The 23,947-nt window shown below is 50.6% G+C and overlaps 11 protein-coding genes across 11 annotated transcripts; 4 read left to right on the top strand and 7 right to left on the bottom strand.

Moving 5' to 3' along the window:
• Positions 1–157: 157 nt before the first annotated feature.
• Positions 158–1,744, bottom strand: N7518_003442 (putative oxysterol binding protein (Orp8); the record flags this gene model as incomplete). The annotated part of the gene is made up of 6 exons (XM_057184369.1): positions 158–1,108; positions 1,167–1,226; positions 1,278–1,347; positions 1,403–1,442; positions 1,502–1,578; positions 1,668–1,744. The coding sequence occupies 6 exons, from the start codon at positions 1,742–1,744 to the stop codon at positions 158–160; spliced, it is 1,275 nt and encodes a 424-aa protein (XP_057045819.1).
• Positions 1,745–2,240: 496 nt separating this feature from the next.
• On the bottom strand, positions 2,241–3,723 carry N7518_003441 (ubiquitin C-terminal hydrolase 37; the record flags this gene model as incomplete). Its single annotated transcript, XM_057184368.1, has 6 exons — positions 2,241–2,782; positions 2,831–3,009; positions 3,060–3,241; positions 3,291–3,390; positions 3,454–3,548; positions 3,598–3,723. The coding sequence occupies 6 exons, from the start codon at positions 3,721–3,723 to the stop codon at positions 2,241–2,243; spliced, it is 1,224 nt and encodes a 407-aa protein (XP_057045818.1).
• Positions 3,724–4,182: 459 nt separating this feature from the next.
• N7518_003440 (uncharacterized protein) lies at positions 4,183–8,111 on the top strand (the record flags this gene model as incomplete). Its single annotated transcript, XM_057184367.1, has 4 exons — positions 4,183–4,662; positions 4,715–4,863; positions 4,918–7,872; positions 7,928–8,111. The coding sequence occupies 4 exons, from the start codon at positions 4,183–4,185 to the stop codon at positions 8,109–8,111; spliced, it is 3,768 nt and encodes a 1,255-aa protein (XP_057045817.1).
• Positions 8,112–8,577: 466 nt separating this feature from the next.
• N7518_003439 (uncharacterized protein) lies at positions 8,578–9,036 on the bottom strand (the record flags this gene model as incomplete). The annotated part of the gene is made up of 2 exons (XM_057184366.1): positions 8,578–8,872; positions 9,032–9,036. 2 exons carry the CDS (start codon positions 9,034–9,036, stop codon positions 8,578–8,580), a joined length of 300 nt encoding a protein of 99 aa, XP_057045816.1.
• A 563-nt stretch (positions 9,037–9,599) lies between these two features.
• N7518_003438 (serum paraoxonase/arylesterase family protein) lies at positions 9,600–10,897 on the bottom strand (the record flags this gene model as incomplete). Its single annotated transcript, XM_057184365.1, has 2 exons — positions 9,600–10,535; positions 10,592–10,897. The coding sequence occupies 2 exons, from the start codon at positions 10,895–10,897 to the stop codon at positions 9,600–9,602; spliced, it is 1,242 nt and encodes a 413-aa protein (XP_057045815.1).
• Positions 10,898–11,374: 477 nt separating this feature from the next.
• On the bottom strand, positions 11,375–14,050 carry N7518_003437 (ZZ type zinc finger domain protein; the record flags this gene model as incomplete). Its single annotated transcript, XM_057184364.1, has 4 exons — positions 11,375–12,601; positions 12,656–12,867; positions 12,924–13,779; positions 13,919–14,050. 4 exons carry the CDS (start codon positions 14,048–14,050, stop codon positions 11,375–11,377), a joined length of 2,427 nt encoding a protein of 808 aa, XP_057045814.1.
• A 1,014-nt stretch (positions 14,051–15,064) lies between these two features.
• On the bottom strand, positions 15,065–16,951 carry N7518_003436 (uncharacterized protein; the record flags this gene model as incomplete). Its single annotated transcript, XM_057184363.1, has 2 exons — positions 15,065–16,286; positions 16,341–16,951. The coding sequence occupies 2 exons, from the start codon at positions 16,949–16,951 to the stop codon at positions 15,065–15,067; spliced, it is 1,833 nt and encodes a 610-aa protein (XP_057045813.1).
• An 846-nt stretch (positions 16,952–17,797) lies between these two features.
• N7518_003435 (putative RNA binding protein Rnp24) lies at positions 17,798–18,904 on the bottom strand (the record flags this gene model as incomplete). The annotated part of the gene is made up of 1 exon (XM_057184362.1): positions 17,798–18,904. One exon carries the CDS (start codon positions 18,902–18,904, stop codon positions 17,798–17,800), a length of 1,107 nt encoding a protein of 368 aa, XP_057045812.1.
• A 226-nt stretch (positions 18,905–19,130) lies between these two features.
• On the top strand, positions 19,131–20,232 carry N7518_003434 (uncharacterized protein; the record flags this gene model as incomplete). Its single annotated transcript, XM_057184361.1, has 3 exons — positions 19,131–19,219; positions 19,273–19,389; positions 19,446–20,232. The coding sequence occupies 3 exons, from the start codon at positions 19,131–19,133 to the stop codon at positions 20,230–20,232; spliced, it is 993 nt and encodes a 330-aa protein (XP_057045811.1).
• A 295-nt stretch (positions 20,233–20,527) lies between these two features.
• N7518_003433 (exosome non-catalytic core subunit RRP4) lies at positions 20,528–21,786 on the top strand (the record flags this gene model as incomplete). The annotated part of the gene is made up of 2 exons (XM_057184360.1): positions 20,528–20,739; positions 20,823–21,786. 2 exons carry the CDS (start codon positions 20,528–20,530, stop codon positions 21,784–21,786), a joined length of 1,176 nt encoding a protein of 391 aa, XP_057045810.1.
• A 551-nt stretch (positions 21,787–22,337) lies between these two features.
• Positions 22,338–23,916, top strand: N7518_003432 (IFRD domain-containing protein; the record flags this gene model as incomplete). The annotated part of the gene is made up of 2 exons (XM_057184359.1): positions 22,338–22,528; positions 22,668–23,916. 2 exons carry the CDS (start codon positions 22,338–22,340, stop codon positions 23,914–23,916), a joined length of 1,440 nt encoding a protein of 479 aa, XP_057045809.1.
• Between the last annotated feature and the right edge of the window lie 31 nt (positions 23,917–23,947).

Genomic DNA, 23,947 nt, shown 5'->3' with positions numbered 1-23,947 from the left:
AAAACAGATTTCTAGAGAATAAGGTCTATGTGAGAATAAAAGTATAACCAAAAAAGAGATCAAAAGGAAGTAAAACAAAGAGACGCCGTATTCGATGGTTGTATGGTCGCATGCCAGATACGCCAACGTTGCTTACACAAGGGAAACACAATGAGATCTATGCGCCCTGCTCTGTACTTTCCGTCAAAGCGAAGTTGCCCGAGCGAATTCCCTCCAAAACCTTTTGTCCCTCCTCTGTGAGCTCCGGCTTACCCAACGGCGTCACGGCGCCAGTGAAGAACCGGGGACGCCATTCAGTGCCCTTCTCAAGGCGCTCCGCAGCCCGCTGCCGTTGCCGTTCCTCGATATCCTGCTTGAGCTTGGTAGCCTGGTTGAACTGCTTCTCGACAATGGCGTTCGTCACACCCGACCAAAACTTCAATGACTCGTTGGACAGCTGTTGTTCGGATGGAGGCAGGGTCTTTGGAACGGGATTAAGCGGGGTTATGTCGATGAGCAGACGGGGCTCCTTGGTACCCGCCGGAGTGAAGAATATCTTTCCATGCCAGGAGCCGGTGATACGAGCGACAATGTCACTCTCTGGCACATCTTTCAGTCGATTGATCGTATCATTGTCCCGGTTGTAGCGGAAAATTACGCCCTCGAGCTTGTTCTGTGACCGGCCAATCCAGCCCTCTTCCAAGTACTGCAGGATCGCCTTCAGGCCCGTTTTGGGGCAGGTGACGTAGCATGTGTCGGCGACTGTGACTGAAAGCGCTCCGCGCAGTAATCCTCCGAGGTGGGCATTTGGGTGGGTCAACTGGTATTCCTCGTTGTCTCTCTTTTCGATGCTCACGAAGATTCCGAGGTTGTGCTGTCCCGGGCTCACCCGGATACTAGTACCGGTGAACTTGGCGCTGAGTTGGTCAAATCCGCGCGCTGAGACGCCTCGTTCGGGGCAGTCGATATAGAATGCTGAGACTGGGGGGTGGTGGGAGGTCTGTTCTGTGAGGTAGCATACTTTGACTTTCTCGTCGCCGTCTGTTACGGTGGAGGAGCCATTGGTGATTCCTTTGGTACCGGGAAGATTTGTTTCTTCGGGGATATTGTCGCTAACGTCCCAGCTGCACTAAAGGGTGTTAGCAATGGATTGCCATGATTGAAATGCCGAAGAAACTGGGACTCACTCGGAAGAATTCCCCCAGGGTTGAGTTGTATGGTTTGCAGGGTTTCCCTTTGACGTATTTCTGCAGCACAATCAGCAAGTGGTCAAGTGAATCCGAGCAGCCGAAACATACCAGATCCTTAGTGAACCAGAACCGCAACACCTCCAACATCCGACCTAGCTCATCATCCGATTTGCCAATGCTGTAGCTCCTGGTCAGCACACAAGCGTCCGCCAAATATGGGCACATTTCCTGACCTCGCAAATGTCTCCGGTCGATCTAGATAATGCCAGTATTCTTGTTGCCATCCACAGTCAGCACTGACCCCGCACAGCGTAACACGAACAATGACCTACCCAGGTTTGGTCGCGGCTCCAGCAGTTGTGCCGGCAGTGAAAAGCGAACTGAAGCGATATCTGCCACACCGACGAACCTAATTCCCGATCATATTAGCGTCTGAGGTCTGGTTATATCGGCATCTGCGCAGCGGAGCGGAGCGGGGGCCAAGGAAGGGTTTCCTACTTTCGAAGGATGGAGAGGAAGGTCTTCAGCTTGGAGGAGTCATCCGGTGCCTTTTCAGGCACTGCGACAGCAGACATGGTGTGTGTTCAGGCGAGGAATTGTAGAGAAAGAGAAAGAGAGAGGTAGAGAGAGGGAGAGGTAGATGGGGAGTAGAATAGAAAGGGTGGCAAATTGAAGAGAGGGGGATCTCTCGGGCCCTGCCTCTATTCCGAAACAAGGATACTAATAGGATAGTTCAAGTTTCCGAAGACTTCCACGTCAAAATCACAAATTCATCGTCCAAAAAGGAGGTTGGAAAAGAGAAGCTCAACAACATTCGAGGCGGTGACGTTTGAACTATTTTTTGCCCGGTGGGGTACCTCAGGCGTCACTTTCCAGGGCTTTTATATTTTGACGTTGACTCTTGTTATGGTTCTTAGATTTCTGGTATATATTGCGTATTTCTAGGATGATGGACATGGAGGAAGTACTCGACGCCAAATCAATTGAGGGGGAAACGGAGGTCACATCACTACGTCACCTGATAAGCACGTCTGAGATAGAAAAGGAGAGGGAATAGCAGATATCATCCAATCAATAGGCCACGGGGGTCGACATCTCCTGCAGCTGTTCTTTCTGTGCCAAGAGTCGGAGCCACGTCCGTATCGCTAGCCCATAGTCAAACCGCCGTCCAGCTGCGTAGTCATAATCCGACCGGTGAGATAGCTGCTCTTCGCGAATGCGTAGACGGAGTTCTCGCTGCCTCCTGCTTATCTTCTGCCGATACTCGTGCAATTTCTCATCGGAGCACGTCTGGTAATCATCCAGTGCTTCCTGGGGGATCACTGCCACATCGATCTCTTCGCGTGTCAGAGATAGGGAAGGGTCAGGGCCAAGTACAGTTTCATCAGATTTATGCAAATCGAGCGTATCTGATAATGAACATAGGGATGCGGCACGCTCGTTGAGAATTTCCAAAGTTCTCACGTTGACAGCCAGGTCGTTGATGAGATCAGTCAGAGGGTCTCGCACGAGTCCCAAAATCGAGAATTCAATTTCTTCTTCTTCGTATGCAGCCATTCGGTCCTGAAGATTGGGTCGGACCAGTTCCAGCCAGTCGTCCTCGGAACATTCCCCTACTAGAGTCAGCAGTGTCATTCCAACTGGTTTGTTAGAGTGCATACCAAGTGCTCGTGGCTGTCGCTCCAGGCCATCAAACTTCCATAGTTGGCCCATCACAGGCATAAAAGCAATGAAATGAAAGGTGGCGTCGGATTCATCAGCACTCTGGCCCCTGGATCCCTTTTTCCTAGTGGTAGCTTCAGTCTTGAGGTGTAGATCTGAATTGAGAATGTCCATTTTTCTTATATCGAATTAGTATCTGGGTGGTCAAGAAGCTGCCAAATGGCTTACCGTGCAAATGAGTTGTGTATCCTTTTAACAAATTTGAAGTTGTTGATTGCATCCCCACGCAAGGCTGGGGTGAAAGGCATAGTGAATTCCTTGAAAGACCGTAGATTCTCTCCTAGATCAATATCTGGGATGTTGTTGACAATGTTTAGTAGTGCTACGCTGGCACAGGAATTGTCGGCGGTCTATAAATAATCAGTAAAGGACCATTCAGCCAAAGAATAGAGGACTGACCTGGTTTGCAAACCACAGCCCGTCAGGGCAAGTCGCTTCCTGCTTTCCATCGTTATCTTCACGCCAGCGGAAAAGAAAAATCAAGCCGTAAACAGGCTTACTGCTCATAGTCAGCCATCGAGTCTATATGTAAGAGCATAGTGAGAGACTGCAAATAACATACTTGAGGAATGCCATCATTTCTTCGTCGAGAGAAACGACTTCTTGGACTTTTACACCCTTGACTTGGAATTCACGTAGCATCACATTAAATAAGGCCTAATTCCGTAAGCAAAGAACTGCTAATGCCACTGTCAGGTAAACATACCGGTTCTGATTCGATTTCACAAAATCCATTCCAGCTGTCTTTTTCCAGACGGGACGCAGGCTGGCAGATATCATCACTGAGATCGTCTGAGTCCATCAGGCGGCGCCTTTTAACTCGAGGACCCATTTCGGTTCTTTTCAAAAGTAGTAGCTGTAGAGCTGTAGAGCTGTAGAGCTTCAAGATGAGATTGAAATGAGAGGAAGCTATGATAAAAGGAGTCCTGAGATGATAATAAGTTTGCTCTTCCCACTGAGGGGAACAGAAAGGGAGCCAGGTATCAAATCTTGAAAAATATGAAATCTTTTATAGAACTAGACACCAGACGTCGGCAATAGAAGACAATACAGGGACAGAGAGAAGCGGTTAGGTCATGTCGTTGAGTGGGCCGAGCTTCTCCCGACGCGCTTCCCGCGTCTCCAACTTTTTTGTTTCTTTTTCCATCTGCTATAGGCACGAATTGCCACTAGACAGCTCCAAACACCTTCCTTGGACCTCATTTAGAACTTCTTAAAGCTTTAGAAGGGCCAACATCGCACTCTCACTACATCCCCCATCTTTCGCCAGCTCCGGCAACCACAGCATGCCATGAACGGCACTCCCCTCCTCCCATCTGCCTTTCCGCAGACACCTAAAACAATCCCTGGAACTGGAAGGAGAAAGCTCTTTGAGACTCCTTCGCGATCGCAGCCACGAGAGACCCGGGCTGGGCGAACGCCACTCAGATCACCATCCAAATCGGCCTCGAGGGCGTCGAGACCACCACCCCCGAACGCGAACACCGATGTGCCACTGATCCCCACCAATTTGATCGATGCTCCATCTCAACGACTCTATGTCGTTGCAATATATTTTGCCTTGAATGCGTGGCGGATTTACGAGTCCTTGACTGCATCCGATGACCTCGATTCAACCTGGTTGTTGTTGAAATGGGCCACGATCGATGGAATCTTCTTGGTCGGGCTGCAGACTCTGCGTATACCTTGGCTAGAATGGGCATTCCCGACTACGCTCACTCTATTCCTTCTTCATGCCGTGGGCAATGTCTTTTTGATGTTCCGCATCCCAGTGAGTTTTTTTCTTCTTTTTTTAGACTGTCGATCCGCGCTAATACCTGCAGATTCCTTGGGCTGCATGGTTTACTGGACTAGTAAAGGTGGCATACGATCGCGAATTATCCGTTTCTGAGCGCAGGGTCAAGCCCGGCGATATCATTCACAATGCGTCATTGATCCTGGGAAGGCAAATTGTGCACATTCTGCCGGAGGGGTAAGCTATGCCGTTCGAATATACCCACCTCAGATCATACTGACTTTATAATAGATCTGCCGTCCTCAATCCGGATCGAACCTCGCTTTGCCTCGATTCTCTGCAATCCACAATCGACCTGCCCATCCGTGTCAACCAGACCGACCCGATCCTTATCGAAGTGTTGCGTCTGGATTTTAACACTGGCGAAAATGAAACCATTAGCATTCCGGCGAAACAGCTGAAGACTCTCAAAAAGCAGGCGGAAAAGAAGCATGTTCCCGGTCAACTCCACCGCGACTTGCTCTTCCCTGTGCGCAAAACGGGTGTCTATCGTCTCCAACGGGTGGTGGACGAGTCTCAACTTGATGTTCATACGCGAACATTTGATGCACTGGTGGTCTCTTGCCCGCGAGCCTTGATCAAAAACTCACACATCGACAAGTGCAAAGGGGAATTGTCCGACTTCAAACTGGAGGTGGAAGGCACACCTCCCTTGAAAATCAAATACAGTCGCCAGGTCAACAATCTCGATCGTGGATTTTCGGTCCTCAACATTCAGCCCGATCATCTGCGCTCTCCGCTGCTCAATGGAAGAACTACGGCTGCTCTGTACAGCATCAACCAGCCCGACGTTTCGTGGGCGCAGAGTCAAAAGATTGAAGTTCCATTGAATGAATCGTTGAACGACGGCGGAGAATGGTTTTACACCATCGAAGAGGTCCATGATGCTATTGGAAACGTTGCCAATTATTCTACCATCTTTGATGAAGGAGATCGGCCGTCCACAAAGTCGCAATCCCAGTGGTACCAATTCTCCGTTCACGAGCGCCCGCAGTTGTCACTGCAAACCTGTAATTCCGAGAATCCGCTGCAAGTGGCCAAGGGAGATAGCACGAGGTTCCCCTTGAGCTTTCATCCCGACGGTCACGCATATACTAACGATGGTCCCTTTTCGGTCGGTTATTCGTTCACGGGCAACAACCAAGAAGCAGCACGTGAACAGATCGTCGATCTGAAGCATATGAATCAGACTTTAGACATCAAAGAGCCTGGTTTGTATGCCTTGACATCAATCTCTACCAAGTTTTGTCCTGGAGAGATCCTCGAGCCTTCATCTTGCCAGTTGCATAACCCACCTGAGCCAGAATTGACAGTCAAGGCTGAAAAGATATTCGACCGCTGTGCCAACAACGCTATTGGATTACTTGTGGATTTAGATCTCACGGGATCGCCTCCGTTCTCTCTCCGATACAGCATTGAGAGCTCCAAGGGCGTTGTTTCCAAAGTACAAACCATCGATGGAATGCGCACGCAGCTCGACTTCACCCCGTCGGAAGCCGGCTCATACACCTATCGTTTCATAGACATCGAAGACGCCGTCTACTCGCCACGGTTTCTCAATATTCCGGTGCTTGAACAAGATGTAAAACCACCGGCTTCGGCTCATTTCCTATCAAGAAGATTGAGAACCGCCTGCTTCGGTGAGGCTGTTCCTCTGGAGGTATCTTTCCTTGGAGAGGCCCCTTGGGTCTTGCAATATGAGATCGTCCACAATGGGAAGCGATTGAGGAAGGCACTCGAATCCGATACCGATGTGGCAACCATCACGACTGACAAACTGGTCAGCGGTGGTGACTACACCGTGTCTCTGACCAGCGTCAAGGATATCTCTGGTTGCAAACGAACTCTCAAGGACAGCATCAATGTTGAAGCCCGCTCGCAGCCCCCGCACGTCTCTTTCGGTCAGATTGACAAGAAGAGAAGTGTCTTGGCTTTGCAGGGCTCCAAGATTGAGCTTCCATTGAGGCTGAGTGGCGAGCGCCCTTGGACTGTCAAGTACAAGAATGTTGACGCGGAATCGGCGCCCGTTCAGAAAACCTTCCGGGACGAAAACAGTGTCTTGGCCGTCGACAAGCAGGGCTTGTATGAGATCATAGAAGTATTTGACGCCGGTTGTCCTGGAACCGTGGACCAGTCTGCAAAGGAATTTGAGGTCTCGTGGATTCCACGGCCCGAAATCACTGCCTTGGACGGCTCACCCATTGGAGCCGCTAAGGAGTTTGCAAAGTCCGAGGTCTGTCAAGGCGACGATGACAGCCTTGAGGTTCGGCTGTCGGGCAATCCTCCATACAGTGTTCAATACGAGAAGCGACGCAAGACGGACCGTGGAGGGTTCTCTGCGGCGAAGCCACGGGCTTTGAAGTCTGCTCTTCATGTGACTTCGATGGAGATGGATACCTCCGAGGCTGGAGAATACAGCTACAAATTCACACAAGTTGGCGACAGCCTCTACGACCACGATCCCAAGAGCAACGCTCTGGTTGTGACACAAAAGGTCAACCCGCTACCGTCCGCTAAATTCGACCAACCTGGCCACGTCTTTGGCTTCTGCAAGGAAGATATCAACGGCGAGGAATCCATCCCCATTACCTTGGAGGGTGTCCCACCATTCACGCTGGAGATCAATATCAAACACCACTCGAACGCCAAGCCGGAGATTGTCACGATTTCCAAGATTAATTCCAATCGCCATAAACTGCTGATTCCTCGTCGCCATCTTGACTTGGGGCAACACCAAGTCAGCATCCACAAGGTTCGCGATTCTCGAGGATGTCAAAGGACCACTGAGCTTGATGCCTCCTCGGTGCGGGTCGCCATCTCCGACGTTCCTACCATTGTCCCGCTCGAGTCCAAGACCGACTACTGTGTGGGCGAACGACTTTCATTCGCGCTGTCAGGCCATGCTCCATTTGATGTGTTCTACACGTTCGATGGCGCCAAGCGCAAGGCCACTACCCAAACCACTAACTTCCGTCGTATTGCGGAACTTCCCGGTCAGTTCACCATCAACGCCGTCAGTGACGGAGCTAGTGGGAAATGCAAGGCCCACAAAGACATCACCAAGGTTATCCACGCTATGCCGAGCGTGCGGATCAGCAAGGGTAAAGAATCGGTGGTGGACATTCACGAGGGTGGAGAAGCCGAGCTTCACTTTGAGTTCTGGGGTACACCACCATTCGAATTCACGTAAGTCAATAGCCTCTACCTATGCTCTGTATAACAGTTTGCTAATATTCCACAGATACATTCGGAGCTCGAATGCCCGCAAGGGAAAGAAGTCGGAGATTCTTGATATCAAGCACGACATCTCATATGAAAACGTCAAGACCATCAAGACCTCTGATGAGGGAACTTACGAGGTTATCGCGATCAAGGACAAGTACTGTTCATTCTCTTCCCAGACTCCGGGCAAGTCAGACAGATGAAGCAGAGAAATCAAATGATGAGATGAATGTGGTGTACTACTTGGTGTTATTATGAATCTTGTTATTTACCTTGGCTTTTTCTTCCAATTTGCATTGCAGCGGCGCTAGCACTTCAATTTCAGACATCTACATGCTTTCTGTCAACCCAATTGAACTTTGTCTCTAAAGCTGTTGGGATTCTCAACCACTATGTTTACTCGAGCCTAATTATATCGCGGCCCTGTTTTCCATTCGAGGGGACGACAACGAATATACTTGGAATAAAAGCTAAATCAATGTATCAAGAAGCAATCCGAGCAGTTGCTTTGGTTTTAAACCTGATACCGGGCTAGAACTTTTGATAGTACTGCGTCCTGCGTGGCCTTTAACGATCCTATTGTCTTTAGAAACCTGCGACCATTTTGCCTGTCCGGCCCAGCCAATTCCTGCCGCCACAATAGCCTGGCGTGCTTCCGTATCCCATCTCTCAGTAGTCGGGAGTACAGATACTAGAAGGCGTGACCCGACACAAGGGCGTTCCGAAGTAGCTGGGGGCGAGCTCCCGACCACTGAGGGATGGCACGCGGAAGCAGACCAGACTATTGGTACAGTGGCGGCAGGAATTGGCAAGGCCGGACGGGCAAAATGGTCGCAGGTTTCTAAAGACAACAGGATCGTCAAAGGCAACGCGCAGTATGTATTGTAGGCGGGTATCATCCACACCGAACATAGAGGAGCGCAACTCAGCGTTCAGCAGAGCCTCAACTATTTTCGTCGATACGCTGTTGCAATTCCCTCCTTGCTGAATTTATATCCGAGCTAAGAGTCAGCAAGATCCGGTGTATCTGGACCTTTGATAATGACTGGAGATTGTCGGTCCTATCTATAGAGGATGATGTCAGCTGTCGGCTTAGATCAACGAGGATGGACGGGAAACATACCCCATATTGAATAAATAGTATTCCTCGTATATATGTAAGACTCCACACAGGACCGGATTTGATGACGACGACATGGCTATTTGGAGAGGTGAAGACGAGGAAGGCTTTTTGGCTGAGCTAGGACAGCCTAGGAGTTTGCGCATTCCCATTTCTTCCCCATCGCAGGTCTCGAAGTTGTGTTCCGTACCAGGAGGTGGCGAGATCAAGGTTGATAGAGAGGAGATGGCCTATGGCGTTTCGTTTGGCTTCTTGGTTGGAACTGAGATGGTTAGTTTTGGTAGAAATAGCACTTACAAAATACATACTTCTGAAATTCTCTCGACTCAACAACGATTCTGTACGCGAGTAAAGTAGTAAGTTGAAACTTGTGGAAATATATATAAAGTAAGAGTTGGAAAGATGCTAAGTTGATGGAATATATATAGAGCCTTTGATATAGCGTGAGATAGAAGAGGAATAGTTGAATCTGGGGGGGGGAAGGAAGTGGAATTTATATAGACAAAGTCAGGGCAAAGAACAAACAACATTCTTTGTTTTTTTTGAATGCGTGATGTTTTACAATTCTAATTTACAGCTCAACCTGTACAGCCACCATACTCTCCGACATGAACCCAGTAACAAAGAGCCAAGCCAGTCTTTCACCAGCCTTAGGCTCAATAGGCACCAAAACAGCGGCACTCGCAGTCCGAACCCTAGACCCATCATCCTCAAACAGCACCTTCTTCTCCCAGACCCCAGTGTGCGAATTGAGAGTCGTATACCACACCTGGATCGGATCTTTGGCATTCGGATCCTTAGCATTCCCCAAAAAGCGAATAGCCTGCGAGATACCGGCGGCCAGGAAGCCGCTCGCATCATGCGAGTCAGTGCGGTATGGGTCTTCATAGTAGGACGGGTTATCAGCGAGAGAACTAGGAAAGGCAATCGAGGTATCGATAGAGAGTGAGTGATTGGACTCGTGCCGGGTTGCGAGGAAGATCTCGCCGCCCATAGCGCTAGCAATGACAACTTCGTCGTCGGTGCGGCCGTGCCCGAGACCGTTGTTGTTCCATAGACCCGTCAGCGCGACGGAGGCTTCGACGGGTGCGTCTTTGCTTGCCAGATCCGCGATCTGCACGGAGATGATGTTGGACCACTTGGCTGAGCGCCAGACGGCTTCGAGGAGTCGCAGGGGCCCCTCGCGGTAGAAGTGGTCGTTAGTGACATAGAAGGAGACCGGGCTGACCGCGTAGATGTCGTTGGGGGTTTTAATGAGCGGGTGGCTGATTGAGCGCACATGCCGGACAGAATCGGAGTTGAGGATGTGGTGGAAGAGCTCAATCTGGGACTGGGCTTTGGGGACGTCCTTGGGCTCGCCGGCTTCAAAGTATGCCGGGTTGGGCAAGTGGTTGACGGCGTAAATGTAGACGGCGTCCGAGTCCTCGGGGTCCTCAATGACATCGATTCCATGTGTCACGAAGGTGCCTTGGAAGTTCTCGAATGCCAGACGAGTTGATTTCATAGTCTATGTTTGGGGTTAATTTTTGATATTTGATTTCAATCTGCCCTGAACAAAGTCACCTTAGGATCCACGACATGAATAGAGCCTTGGGTCGCGACTGGCAGGAAGTGGCCAATCGGCGGGAACCAGCTAAACCGCGTGCTTTTGTCGTCCTCGCAGGCAGTGAACAGCAGGTTCGCCGGGCGGTAGTGATGCACATCCTCGCAATGGATGGTGTCTTGGATGTAGATTGGGCCCTGGCCTGCAGCTAGCACTGTCGAATTAGGCGTGAGGAAGACCCCTGCAATCTGCACGAAATGGCTGATTGGACCAGCCAAGAATGCGACCAGAGCGACTAGGCCGAGACCGACGATGCTTAGTCCCATTGTATCAAATGTGAAAGAATCTGGGGATATAAAGCGAAAGAAGTGACAAATTCCAAATTTATAGCCATTTCTCGACCCCTCACTGAATTCCCGAGGTTATTCAGTTCGGGAATCTCTGCGAGGGCAAAAACTTGGAACTCTTGGCAGTTCCCAGGGAGACTTGGTCACTGCATACATGTAGGGAGGAGGCAAGGACTCGATGCTTATGTCGATGCTTAATAGGGTTAGCGTACTACACAATCAAAATCCTCAAAACAGCGAAAGTGCATTGAACTATCTCAGGCAAAAATGTAGTTCTTTTTTTTTTCTTTGCTTGTTTTCGTAGGCCAAAAAAAAATATCAATCTCATTAAGTCTAGTCATGCTCGGAGTGACTAGACCTCAGCGGCAAAGTCCGAAAAAAAAAGAAGTAAAAAAGAGTGCAGTTGTGCAAATTCCCATTCCCATATCGTGTCGTGATGATTTCCTTCGAACATTTTCAATTTGTGGCCTGCTTGGCTTCAATATATTCCTGATCACTGGCGTCAAGAACGTCATATTCTTCGTCCGTCAGGAAGCCAGTGTCGGCGTCAGTGAAGGTATCGTCCAAAGTCAGGCTCTCAACGTCTTCTAAAACGTCCACTTCCGAAGAATTCGACAAGCTCGGTGCCTGCGGGGCAGGAGCCTCGGCTTGGTGAGTGCTTGACTCCGGAGATTCCTTCTCTAGCTTGGGGAAGATCATGCCACTGCTGGCAATTTCAGATACGCCAGAGTATGTCTCGTGGGTCTCAGCTTTTTCCAGAGAAGCGGTCTCCACCTCAAGATCACACCACAGACGATGACCAATGGCCACACCGTTAGGGAGTTTCAGACGCCAGTAGGAGATAGCAGGGCCTTCGTGTTGAGGAGTGCGAAGGTTGACAGTAAAGTCAGCCTTCTCGCCTGGCTCCACAGGGGCAACCAACTTGGTGCTTTCCATGGCCGAGCGAATAGACTCGACGCTAGACGGGTGGCAGACATCGACGTTGAACATCTTGTCTCCACCGACGAAGCGCACATCACAGCCAACGGGCCATGCTAAAGGACCGGGGTTGTAGAGAGTCCAGGTCTGGCGGAACGTGGTGTTTGGGGCCATCTTTGTACCGTCAGTGACAGTGTCACGGATAAAGAATGCCCTGTAGTCCGTCATATCAGAGCTATCAGTTCCGAGAAGGGGCTCGTCCACGAATGGCTGAGGCTCATCCTTCTCCACAGGTTTGCTAGCATCCACCTCAACGGGTTCCGGCTCCGCAATCTCGATCTGCTCAACGGGGCAAGTGGGGGCACGAGGCTGGTCACCTAGGACAACTGCTCCACTCGAGCCGTCGTCGCCCATGGTGCTCACAGTCACATTGCGGACCGGGGTGTTGAACTTGACCAGCGGATGAGTGCGGTTGTGGTGGTTGGTCGGGAGGGCCTCGCAGCTCGCACAGAAGTCGGTGTCATCACAGACAGCGCACTTGTAACGAACTCCGTTGATGTAGCTCTGAGCAGGTTTGCTCTTGCACAGTGGACCATCACAGAAGATGCCATAGTGAATTTCGTGCTCACGAGCTGGCTCACCGATAGTCTCGTAAACTTGCACAAACCGATGACCAGGGTGGCTCTGCGAAGAAGTCAAGATGCAATCGGGGCAGAAGTCCCAATCGGGGCAGGCCAAGCACTTGTGACGAACACCAACGATGCGCTAGCAAAAATTAGCCGAGGACCTCCTAAGCAAGTGGAATGTGTGAGTAAATACCTTGTCACAGCCGTCACAGACAGCGGAGTGTCGGAACTGCCGACCGGGAAGGCAGCGAGACGTGATCAAATTCTTCAAGCAAAAGTTCCGGTCAGATCCGAGGTGGAAGGTATGGCCAGGGTGGTGTCCATGCTTATTTCGGAGCAGGCAGCGAAGGCAAAGATCATAGTCCTCGCAGTCATTGCAACGGACGAGATTGATTTCGTCGACTTCTGTGTGTTGTGAGCAAAGAGAAAAGAGAAAGGGAGGTGAGAAAGAGAAGACTTACCACGACAGCATCCATTACACATTGGCTTGTCATCACCTTGAATGGTGGCTGCATCCAAACAAGCTGACGGGGCCGCTGGCTCTGGGATCGACTCTTGGATCAACTCAGGGACTGACTCAGTGACCGACTCAGGGATGTGGACCACCGGCTTAGTGATCACTTCGCGCTGAATCTGCCGAGGCAGCATGGGGTTGAACTCCAGTGCTGATTGATCACGGGGAGGAATAGTCTCGGTGGTACTGTTTGTGACGACACCATCCTTGACGGTCCTCTTGATCAACCAGTGACCTTCACCGCGGCAAGATGCGCCGGCACCGACACACAGTAGACACAAGTCATAGTCCCCGTTCTCACAAATGCTGCAGTGATAATGCGCATTTGCAATAGACCGGCCACAGTGATTGCAGTCAATGCAGAACATCCCGTTGGACGAGGCGTGGGAGATGACCGGGAACTGATGTTTTTCTTGGTCCATCTCGAAGTTGCGGTAGCGAGGTTGACCGAGAGGAAACTCTTTCTCACCAGTGGAACAAGGGAATTGGGCTGAGTCCATGAGAGGAAGGGTATCGGGAGGTGGTAGAGGTCTCAGGACTGTTTCGAGATAACTGTGACGAGTGTGGTTGGTTGACTCCATCGGCACAGTGGGTTCTGATGGTGCTGGGGTTGGGGCGGATGTGTTTTTGGAAGGAAGAGTAGTAACCTTAATACGGAGCTTAGACTTTGCCTTGGCAGCCCGGTAGAGCTGTTTATAGACTGCGATGTTGTCACAGTCCAAGCGAACGTAAGAGCCAGCACTGTCGGAATAGCGTTCAAGGATGACGTTGACATCCGCCGGAACGCCGAGCAGTTTCCTAAGCTAAACGAAAAATTAAGTCAGTCGAAAACAACACGGTATTTCTGATTAGGGTTGGAACAAATTATTTCGATACAAATATAATCTGATGATCGTTGAAGATAAGTCGGACTCCAGATCCGGAGCTTGAGTGGAGACTTACAGTCTGGGGGAACATCTCGGCCTTCAGCTCCCTGAGAGGCATCTTGAAGCGACGGTTACTGTCATTGTAGAGGACTTTGACAGTAACCAGATTCTCTGGACTGGAATGAGAAGTAGTAGATGGAGTTGTCATCGTAGATGATGCCAATGTCAAAGGGTGGATACACCTCTGAGATAAGGCAGCAGTACTATGATGGAAGGGGAAGGGGGAAGATTGTACTGAGTTACGAGTAAGAAAGGAATGCCGGAAGATAAAATGATGATCTGTTATGATGAAGAGGGAGAAAGTAGAAGAAGCAGAAGAGAGTTAAGGAAAATAAGAGGGGAGTTGTACAAGAAGCAGTCGAATTGAAGGGGAAAAGCGGAGAGACGGTCAGCTGCTGTGAGCTGACAGGGCAGGCGGTGAGGGATTGGCTTGCTTTCAGTATGGATTACATAAGAATGTGACGTGTTTATCGCCGGGCCGAGAATGCCAAGACTAGTCAGAACTACGTAGTCTACGGAGTACATATGTGGTAGTGCCCAGGTGGACGGATCGAATTACTGGCAGTAGTGGCTTTGTTTTAATTCGTCTTCATCAAAATACCCTAGAAAGGGAGTACACAAGATCATCAAATAGAAACCAGCGAAGATATGATGTCATGCATGGGTGAATGCAGAACGGCAATTCGATCGCCCGATTGGAGGAGAGTTGAGGGGATTGAGGGGGTTTTGGAAGGGCTGACAAGGGCTAGAATCAAGACGTGATTCTCCCCAAGGCCAAGTACAGTATGGGGAAAGTGGTGGAGACAAAGGAAAACGCTCAAATGCATCAAAATCCAGGACCGAAATGAGTCAAACACTAGGACAAAAATTAGGGGAGGAAAAAAGGGCAAAACTTGGCTAGAGAATGTGTGGATGCAGATAAGAAAGAAAAAGTAAAGTGAACCCAAGACCCCTGTAGATCCTGGAGAGAGTTGAAAGAAAAGGGAGAGAGAATTGAGAACAAAGAGAGAATTGGTGGAAATTGAAGATGTTGTGAGATCCGAAAAAAAGATAAGAAGAGAGAGAAGGAAAGGAAAGAAAAAAACAGTCAAAGTCATTCATCACTGCCCATAATACTGACCGGATTGTTGAGGGTAGTAGAAGGTCGTGCCTGGCGGCGTCATCATTCCACCCATGCCAACCACCCCCCAGGCCCAGATCCTGGTGGTGCGGGACCTCCATAAATATGATTGGCATCGTAAAAGTAGACGGTGCCACCAGACTCATGAGCAACAGTACCTGGTGGAGGAGGCTGCTCCCCAGCTAAATACGGCATCACTTGCTGGCCCGGGAAGTTTGGCACAGAAGCTCCGGGGCCAACGGGTCCATTGTAACCCGTGTAATCGGGCCCCGAAGGCGGGTAATACATGCCGCCTGAAGGATAACTCGGAGGGTAGAAGCTAGGCTGGTGGTAATTGTAAGGTTGAAAGGGCGGTGCATGAATCGCCCGCTCCGGGATCTGGGAAAGTGGGGTGGCCGAAGGCTGGCTGGGTGGGCCATGGGCTGGGAGAGGGACCTGATGGTGGAAAGGTTGCTCATGCTGGGGTTGAGGCGGGTTGAAAGCTAACGGGAAAGCTGCCGGACTTTCAATGTCCGCAACAGAAACGGTCTTCTGGGGACGAGGTTGGTGCATCGGGATTGGGGCGGGGCGGCTTTCGCGATAGGCCGGGTGAGGAAGGGACATGGCCATCGCAGGCCCAAATGGTGGGATCCCGACAGGCGGACGAGATGGAGGGGGAAGGCGAACAACGGGCTTAGAGTCGTTGGAAATTATAGGTCTGGAGTAGACAGACACAGCAGGTGAGGGCCACCCATCCTGAGAAGGTGGCATACCAAACGAAGATCGACGGCTGATAATGCTCGGCGTGTAAGATGAGTTGGGGTAGTAGCTAGGGCGTCGTCCACTGTACCAGCCGCCACCACGACCACCTCGACCACGAGAGACTTGGTTCGGCCGCAACGCGCGGGGGATGAAGATAAACGAACGTTCAACAGAGGGAAATATGTATCGGGGAGGCTGGCTGGGAAGAGAGATTCGCACCGGCTTGTCGCGTCGCAAAGGGGGTCGATGCTGAGGTAGCCGGGTGTGGAGTCTTTTGGGCACGGAAGAAAAATGAATTGGGCTGGCCATGCCAGGCAAGGAAACAACAACAGGTACGTTCCCAACCAACGTTGTGCTAGAGAAGGACCGGTTGGGCGGGGAAGATCTCGGGGCGGTGGGGACGGATGCGCCAGGATTAGGCATCGCGGATGGTGTTGGGCGCTTTGCTGCGGGTCGATCCTCGCCAGCCACGGTATCGTGGAGATCGTGTGCCCACTGCCCACTGGTATCGGGCTTAGAAGACCTGAATCATGTTAGTAAGAAACAGGAGTCGGAAATAGAATGGAATATAACATACCTGCGAGAGCTACCATCTACGATCAGGCCGTAGGGACGAGACTTGCTCTTGAGTCGGTGACCGTTGTCGGTGGATCGCTTGTCATGAAGGAAAAAGCTGCCGCGAGTGGGGACGAAGGCTGGGTTCTGCTCTCGTTCCTTGACATTCTTGTCATTCTCGCGGCGCTTTCTGGAAGCTAAATTGTTTCGACTTGATTCGGTTGGAGGGGCGGAAGGCGTTCTTCCAGCGTGAGGCTCCCTTTGTTCCTTTAGACCTTCGAAATGAACGTCCGTAGCGTCGCCCGCACCGTCTGAGACCTTCAGGCCGTTGAGCATTGCCTCTGTATCCGAAACTGTTGTCTTGAGTCCTCGTTTTCCGGGCGATGCAGAGCTGTTCCGTGTAGCTTTGTCCACCCCACAACCGTTGACCTTGCCCGCCTTATCCAACGAAACCTCGTCCTCGCTCTCTTCACTGACTTCTCCGTCTGCATCTTCGTCCTCCTGATGGCTGTCGCACGAGCCTTCACTCAACGAGTCATCTCCCATGTCACCAGCCATCGAACTCTCTTCTTCACCATCTTCCTCCCGTCTCTTTCTGCGGCTGGCCCCGATATGACGTCGAAGAGGAGCCATGGTAGAGACACAAGGGATTAATCACTTGGGGGTGGCTTAAGCCTTCCCCGTTGACGCTTGACTGGGTGGTTACCGGGACCGGATTATGTTAGAGGACGGAATCCGGGGTAGACAACGGACGTTGAAGGACGATAAATCGGTGGAATAGCAAATGAAATCAAGCAAGACCAAAGTACTAAGAAAGGCTAGAAGAAACAAAAAGAAACCGTGTGCAAGAAGAATAACCAAAGTGAAGAGCAAGAAGAGAAAGAGCAAGGGGAAAGGAGAAAGGAGATGCAGCCCAAGAGAGATGAGGAGTACAGAGAGATTCGAGTTCAGAGGAAGGGCATGACATCGCGAGAGACGTCAGGCCTGATCGGGCCTAGTCCAGGCGGTGAAGCTGTTTCTGCCACGATTGGGCCTAGAATTGTTTACTTGATTTGGTTAGTGTCTGAACTAAATATTGACAACTACAGAAGGCTTTGATATAAAATATTGTTATGTGAGAAACTTTGCTTGTATTCTGGGAAATTTGAGGTTGCGCCCTAGTATGCAGGCCGGATGTTGTGATATCCGGAAGTATACGTGCATTTTCTTGCGCATTTCACTGCAAGCTGTGCCACCGAGTAATGGACTCGATGACCATGGATATCTGAGAGATCGTACAAATATTGAAAAACTATGACCAAAGGATCCCGCTTAAGTCACAGGGTAGACCACGGTCGGGGTTTGATCCCAATGCCACCTCGGTTGCGGGCAGATCATTGACAGGTATCAGAATTCCACTGATACATTTGTGTATGAGATAATTGAATGGTCCTGTAGAAAGACCGCAAATGATTGGACTCCACGAAGCAGATGAATAACTTAGTCAAACGTGATTTTCTGACCTTGGCCCTCGACAATGGCACCACTGAGCTTCTGGACGGTTTCCTTCGAGTAGCGAGACTCATCGATGGATTCACGTCTCTTCTTGTGTCGGGGTCTTTCTCGTGATTCACCATCGACTTCGGTGATAGCGGGTTCATCCTTCTTCTCGGCATCCTTTCCAAAGCGCTTCTTGTATCGTGTACCCGCATCTTCGGCAAACTCCATTCGCATACGGCGACCCATGAGCTGGTTCACCCAAACCCGTTGCACGCGGGGTTTTAGCTTCTTCGACTTCTTCTTCTCAGAGGCCGAGTCAGAATCACTGTCAGAGGAATCCTCTTCCTCGTCATCCTCCTTGATCAACATGAATCCCCTCACCGCAGCTTCTGCGGCAGCGAGTTCTTCAAACTCCACCCACGCATAACCCTTGCATTTTCCCGTGTCTTGGAAAGTCGCCATATGAACGTTGTTAACAGTCCCGCATTTGGCGAAGTTTTCCTCGAGGTTTTCCTTGGTCACATCGAAGCTCAGATTGCCGACAAAGATTCGCTTGGAGGGAGGGTGGCCAGACTTGGCTGCACCCGCGGCATTCGCCTGGGCTTCGGATTTGTCTGGGCGACCTTCATAATTGTTTGCATCTTTGATAAGCACGCGCCGGCCGGTCATGAGCTGTTCGCTTAAGCCAATTGCTTCTTGCAAAGACTTCTTGTCGGTGAAGTCAACATAAGCGAAGCCCTTGTTCTGCGACCTCCCAAATCTTTCAGGGCCCTTAGGCAGATGAATTCGGGTGATATTTGACTCGGAGATATCAGCGTTGACGGTGAAGAACATGCGCAGCTCTTCACTGGTCACTGAGAATGATAGGTTTCCAATCCAGATACCATATTTGGACCGCTTCCCGTCTGTTTCGGCTTCTTTAGACTCGGGTTTGCTAGATTTGCTGGACTTGGGTTTTTCATCATCACCCGCATCGCCTCCTTTGTTCTTTTTCGCTTTGCGCAGCGCCTTTTTTGAGACTGGCTCGGGTGCAGAGACATCGATTTCAAGCTCAGGACCGTCCTGCAGCTTGCGCTTCTTTTGGCTGACTTCGGTGAGTTCCGACATAATGCGAAAGGTGCAAAATGGTGTGATGACCACTATAATAATAGTCAATCTATCAGAAGCCTGAGATTGTTTCTGGTCACAGGAAACCGAACAATAATTTTACTTTTTTTTTACGGCGGCCAGGACCCGCCTCTCACGCAGCCGGATCCGCTTCTTGGCGTGAACGCGCAGGGTGACCACATCCCCTTCATCCCGGCTTTTCTAAACTTCTCTTCCCCATAACACCATGGCAGAACCAAACGATAACCGCTTCACTGCAACTTTGCCAAATGCAGCTACTGCACCGCCTCCTAAGCCATCAGTCCGGTCTTTCAAGTACGAGTCCTCCCAATCAGCCCATCGGATAATGCTGACTCTCTTTTCTCCAGGAAGAAATATGCCAAGCTGAAAGTCAGGTTCGAGCTAGGAACCCGAGAGAATGAGAGTTTGATCCGGGAAGAATTGCGCATAGAGGACCTATCCAAGCGCATCCAAGAGCAAAACGAGTATGGGACTTACAAATTCCCTCCTATATGAACTATTGCTAATTCCTCCGTGCTAGTCAATTGCTGGAGGTTCTCCTCGAGTTCAACGAAAGCCTACATGTTTCTCCTGATGTGCGATTCGATCTGAGCATGCCGACCGACCTTCCCTTGCTACCAACCCCCGAGCAGGAAATTGTACCTTTGATCAACGATGCGACACTAGCAAAACAAGCATGGAAGGAGGCCAAAGCTGGACTGGCTGCTGGTAGCATTGACACGCGTGCTTATCGTATCATTGAGGACAACATCAAACGAAATAAAGCGTTTGCACCAGCCCAGCAGTATAGCTCCCTGTCACGGGCTCATCATATCACTCCAGACACTGTTCAAAAGAAGCCCGACAACGATTGTGAACGCCAACTTGGATACTTTACGCCCGAGCGTGAGACTGAGTACTACCTTGCCTTGGACGCCAAGCTAGGTGATGAGGCGGCTGCCACGCAGCTCGCACGCATTCCAGAACGTCCCACGTTTGCGGAACGTGAGCGTGATCTTTCCATGCGGAATCCCGCATCGGTATACAATTGGCTCCGTCGCAACCAACCTCAGACTCTCCAGGATAATGAGATTGCTTCTGAAAAGTCTGCATCACGCCCTTCCAATCGATCTTCCAAGCGGGCGCCAGCTCAGCGCAAAGATGAGGATATGTATGATGAGGACGGGACAGAGGCCCAGCCTACTCCTAAGAACAAGCGCAAGCGTGAAGAGGACACCGGTTATAGACCCAAGGGTGGTAGCAGCAGGTCAAAAAAGAAGAAGGAAGAGCCCACTTCCAACCCAAGCAAAGTGGCCAAAAAGACTTGAGCAGTTGGTTTCATAAACGGAATTCATTTTATGTATTAATATTGGCGTTGGGTTGATTCACTGGCTTTAAATGATACGATGGACCATTAGCATTGGTAATTTGAAATATAGTGACATGAAATGTAGTCTTCATGCGGTATTGAGGTAGCTCCAATCTAATGTACTTTCTCTTGTAAATAGTGAGGGCTATAGTGTGGGGCTATCACGTGACCTGGATTTTCTTCTCTACCTATCTGAATGCCTCCACTCCCATTTTGAAGTCAACCGCAATCGATCACAGACAACATACTGTGCAATGGCAATTACTATTCTCCCACCAGTGGTAGAGGACTCCCGTCCCTACGAAGCTGACTCAGATGACTCCATGTCCATGGACTCCGAGGAGGATGTCGAAATGACTGGTATCTCTCGGCCTCACAAGCGACCCCGTTTACAAGGAAATTCGAATATTGGCACAGGGATTGTCACACCAGGAGAAGTGGTCACAGATGATCCACAATGGATGAGGTTGGTCTGACCTTGAATGCTGCGCAAAAAAAAACGCGGGGCTCATATCGTCATTTTCCTTTTTCAGCACTAACAATCTACAGAGGTCATGGTACCTATATGAACCCGCTCTCGACCTCTATCATTGCCACTGTTGCCGGCACAGTTCAAAAGACAAATAAGCTACTCTCTGTTCACCCTCTGCGCGCCCGCTATACCCCCGAAATTGGAGATCTCGTCGTTGGCCGCATTGTCGAAGTGCAATCACGACGGTGGAAGGTCGACGTCGCGGCACCGCTACTTGCCCAGCTCCCTCTTTCCGCAATCAACCTGCCCGGCGGTATTCTGCGTCGACGAACAAGCGCCGACGAGCTCCAGATCCGAACATTTTTCAGCGAAGGCGATCTTGTAGTTGCCGAAGTGCAGAGCGTGCACCAAGATGGGTCGGCGTCACTACACACACGGTCTTTGAAGTACGGGAAGCTGCGCAACGGTGTTTTCCTCGCCGTTACAGGAACCGGAGGCAGTGCAGCATCTAGCTCTAGCGTCAAGGGCGGCGTTGGGGTTGGGAATTCGGCTTCAGGCAGCGCTTTGGCTGCTCCTGGAGGTTCTGGTACTGGCGGTGTGGTGCGGTCTCGTCGACAGGTGTGGACGGAATCCACTGCCAATGGTGGTGGTAACGTGAACATTGTCCTTGGAGTGAATGGGTACATATTTATCTCCAAGAATTCCGATGAAGATGCCGCATCATCGACTACTGAAAATGTCTCTATTACGCGCATGGAAGAGATGGTGTCCAGCTCCATCTACTCTAGCCAGAATGACGATATCCCGCCACAGACCCGTCGGGAGATTGCACGGTTGACACAGTGTATTCGAGTTCTGGTACAAAACGGAGTGCGTGTGGACGAAGATACGGTTAAAGGTGCCTACAATGCTAGTCTGCAGGTGGACTTGGAGATTGGGGATGAGGAAGACGAGGAAGATGAATGGCGACAGGAAGGTCGCGAGTATCTCGAGGGCGCCAAGGCCCAACAGATCCTCGAGTTGGTGCGGCAGCAGCTGTAACAGGCTCCAACTTCTCGGATGTATGATAATGATACCCCTCAAACAAAGATCAAAGGGAATACTCAGCAGGCGTAATGTCAAAGTCCATGTCCAATCCTCCGATACCGATACCGATGCTGTCATGGCTCCCCAACCTTGGAAATGGAAAACTCTGCCGTAAGTGGACTAGTAGCACATTGAACAATGACGATGAACAGTTTCAAAGGAAGAAGAATATTGTCCCAATATATATCTGATTGGTGGAATGCCAGACAAAATGTAAAAGAAGCCATCTGATAGGCTTACATACGCAGTCACGAGTCCCGAGGTCGTCCTATTGTTCTTATTGTTCTTTTCTCTTCTTCTCTTCTCTTCCTCTTCTTCCAGTATACTCGAATTCTTTGAGAACATGCACAATTACTTACTTCTTTCTCTTCTAATTCTCGACTATTGTCCAGTACCCATAGGTTAAAAAGACAACCGTCTCTTGGCTTGATCCTTTTTACTACTTACTCCCATACTGGGTTCCCAATCTACCCCATTTCGAGGATTTCCCCTATCATCTTATCAAAATGCCCGATCTACGTCGCCAGATCTTCGAGAGCGGCAAGACTGTCTCACGAAAGGCAGCATCCCGTGAAGCATCCCGCACCAACTCCCCCGCCAGTTCAAAGCAGACCTCGCGCCAGGGCTCTCGTAATGCCAGCAGAGCTCCTTCAGACGAAGAAGACTCAGGATTTCTCTCTGATGAAACATCTATGAGGTAAGCAGATAGTATTCCCCTTGCGCTTTTCGTCTGTTTTTTTTTTGTATCTTCATATGGTCCCACTCTCGTGGCGGGATGATGTCACCAATGATGTCGGCAAGTTTTTACAATCAAGGCACTAACCAATTTGGGATAGCATCGGATCTTTCGACGATGAGAACCCCGAACAAGATAATCCCGATTGGGAACACGAACTCGGCGAGCGTATTCAAGAAATTCTTGATCGCAAGCGCAGCAGTGTCCAAGGCCGCGAGGAGGCCCTGCAAGTATTCTGCCGCCTGACCAAATACCACTACACAGTAGAAGAAATCCACGGCGTTGTTCCAGAACTACTGGCCGCATTTGAGCGAAGCGTCCGCACCGAGATTAGTGTGCGCGAAGCAACCCTTGGCTTGCGCGCTATCGAGTTGCTTGTCATCTCAGCTTTCGACACCACCGTTTACGAAAACACCGAGTCCTTACTCACCCGCACCGTTCGTGACTCCGCTTCCCCTCTTGTCAAGGCAGCAGCTATTCACTGCCTTGGGGCGTGTACTATCTTCGGAGGTGCCGGTGAAGATGGCATCCTTGAACAGATGAGTTTCCTCCTGGACATCATCGCCTCTGATGGCCAATCCATCGATGCCACAGACGACCCCACCATTGTTACTGCCGCGCTCCAGCAATGGGGATTCCTCGCCACCGAAGTCGACGATTTTGAAGAAGAAAGCGAGGAAGCAGTCCAGATCTTCATGGATCAGCTCGACAGCTCTGATTCCAACGTGCAAATTGCAGCAGGCGAGAACATTGCCCTACTCTATGAGAAGAGCTACAGTCCCCAAGAGGACGACGAAGACGAGGAGAGCGCAGATTCAAACGATGACAGCGACGAGCATGAGCACGATTCCACATCCGGTCCCAAGCTCGTGAAAAGATACAACGCTTACCACAACACTCCCGAGCTGGAGAGCCAACTTCAGAACCTGGCCACCGTCCACGGCAAGCAGATAAGCAAGCGCGACAAGAAGTCCCTCCACAGCAACTTCGCCTCGATCCTCACCACTGTCGAGAACCCAGGCCGCGGTCCTCGTTACAACACCGCCATCGACCAGAACACCAACCGCCATTACGGCAGCACTCTCACTGTCAAGATCGGCCGCCATGGAGTCATGACTATCGACCGCTGGTGGAAGTGGGTGCGACTCACTGCTCTGCGCCGCATCCTGCAGGGCGGCTTCTCCGAACACTATTTCCAGGGTAACCGTTCCGTTCTCAACAGTCTTCCCGTCATGATGCGCATGGCAAATCAGGGTTATGGGTCGGTGGATCGCCAAAGTGCACGCAAGGCAGCCAAGATGCGCAACTCGCGTCGCTGGACTGCTCCCCAATCTGATGACGACGAGTAAATGACTACCTTGCATACTCGCATCGGTGATG

Source organism: Penicillium psychrosexuale (genome assembly GCF_028828465.1).
Source record: "Penicillium psychrosexuale strain IBT 29551 chromosome Unknown utg000002l, whole genome shotgun sequence".
Lineage (NCBI taxonomy): Eukaryota > Fungi > Ascomycota > Eurotiomycetes > Eurotiales > Aspergillaceae > Penicillium > Penicillium psychrosexuale.
The sequence above is the reverse complement of the archived record's forward strand: the minus strand, read 5'-3'. Positions and strand labels throughout refer to the sequence as shown.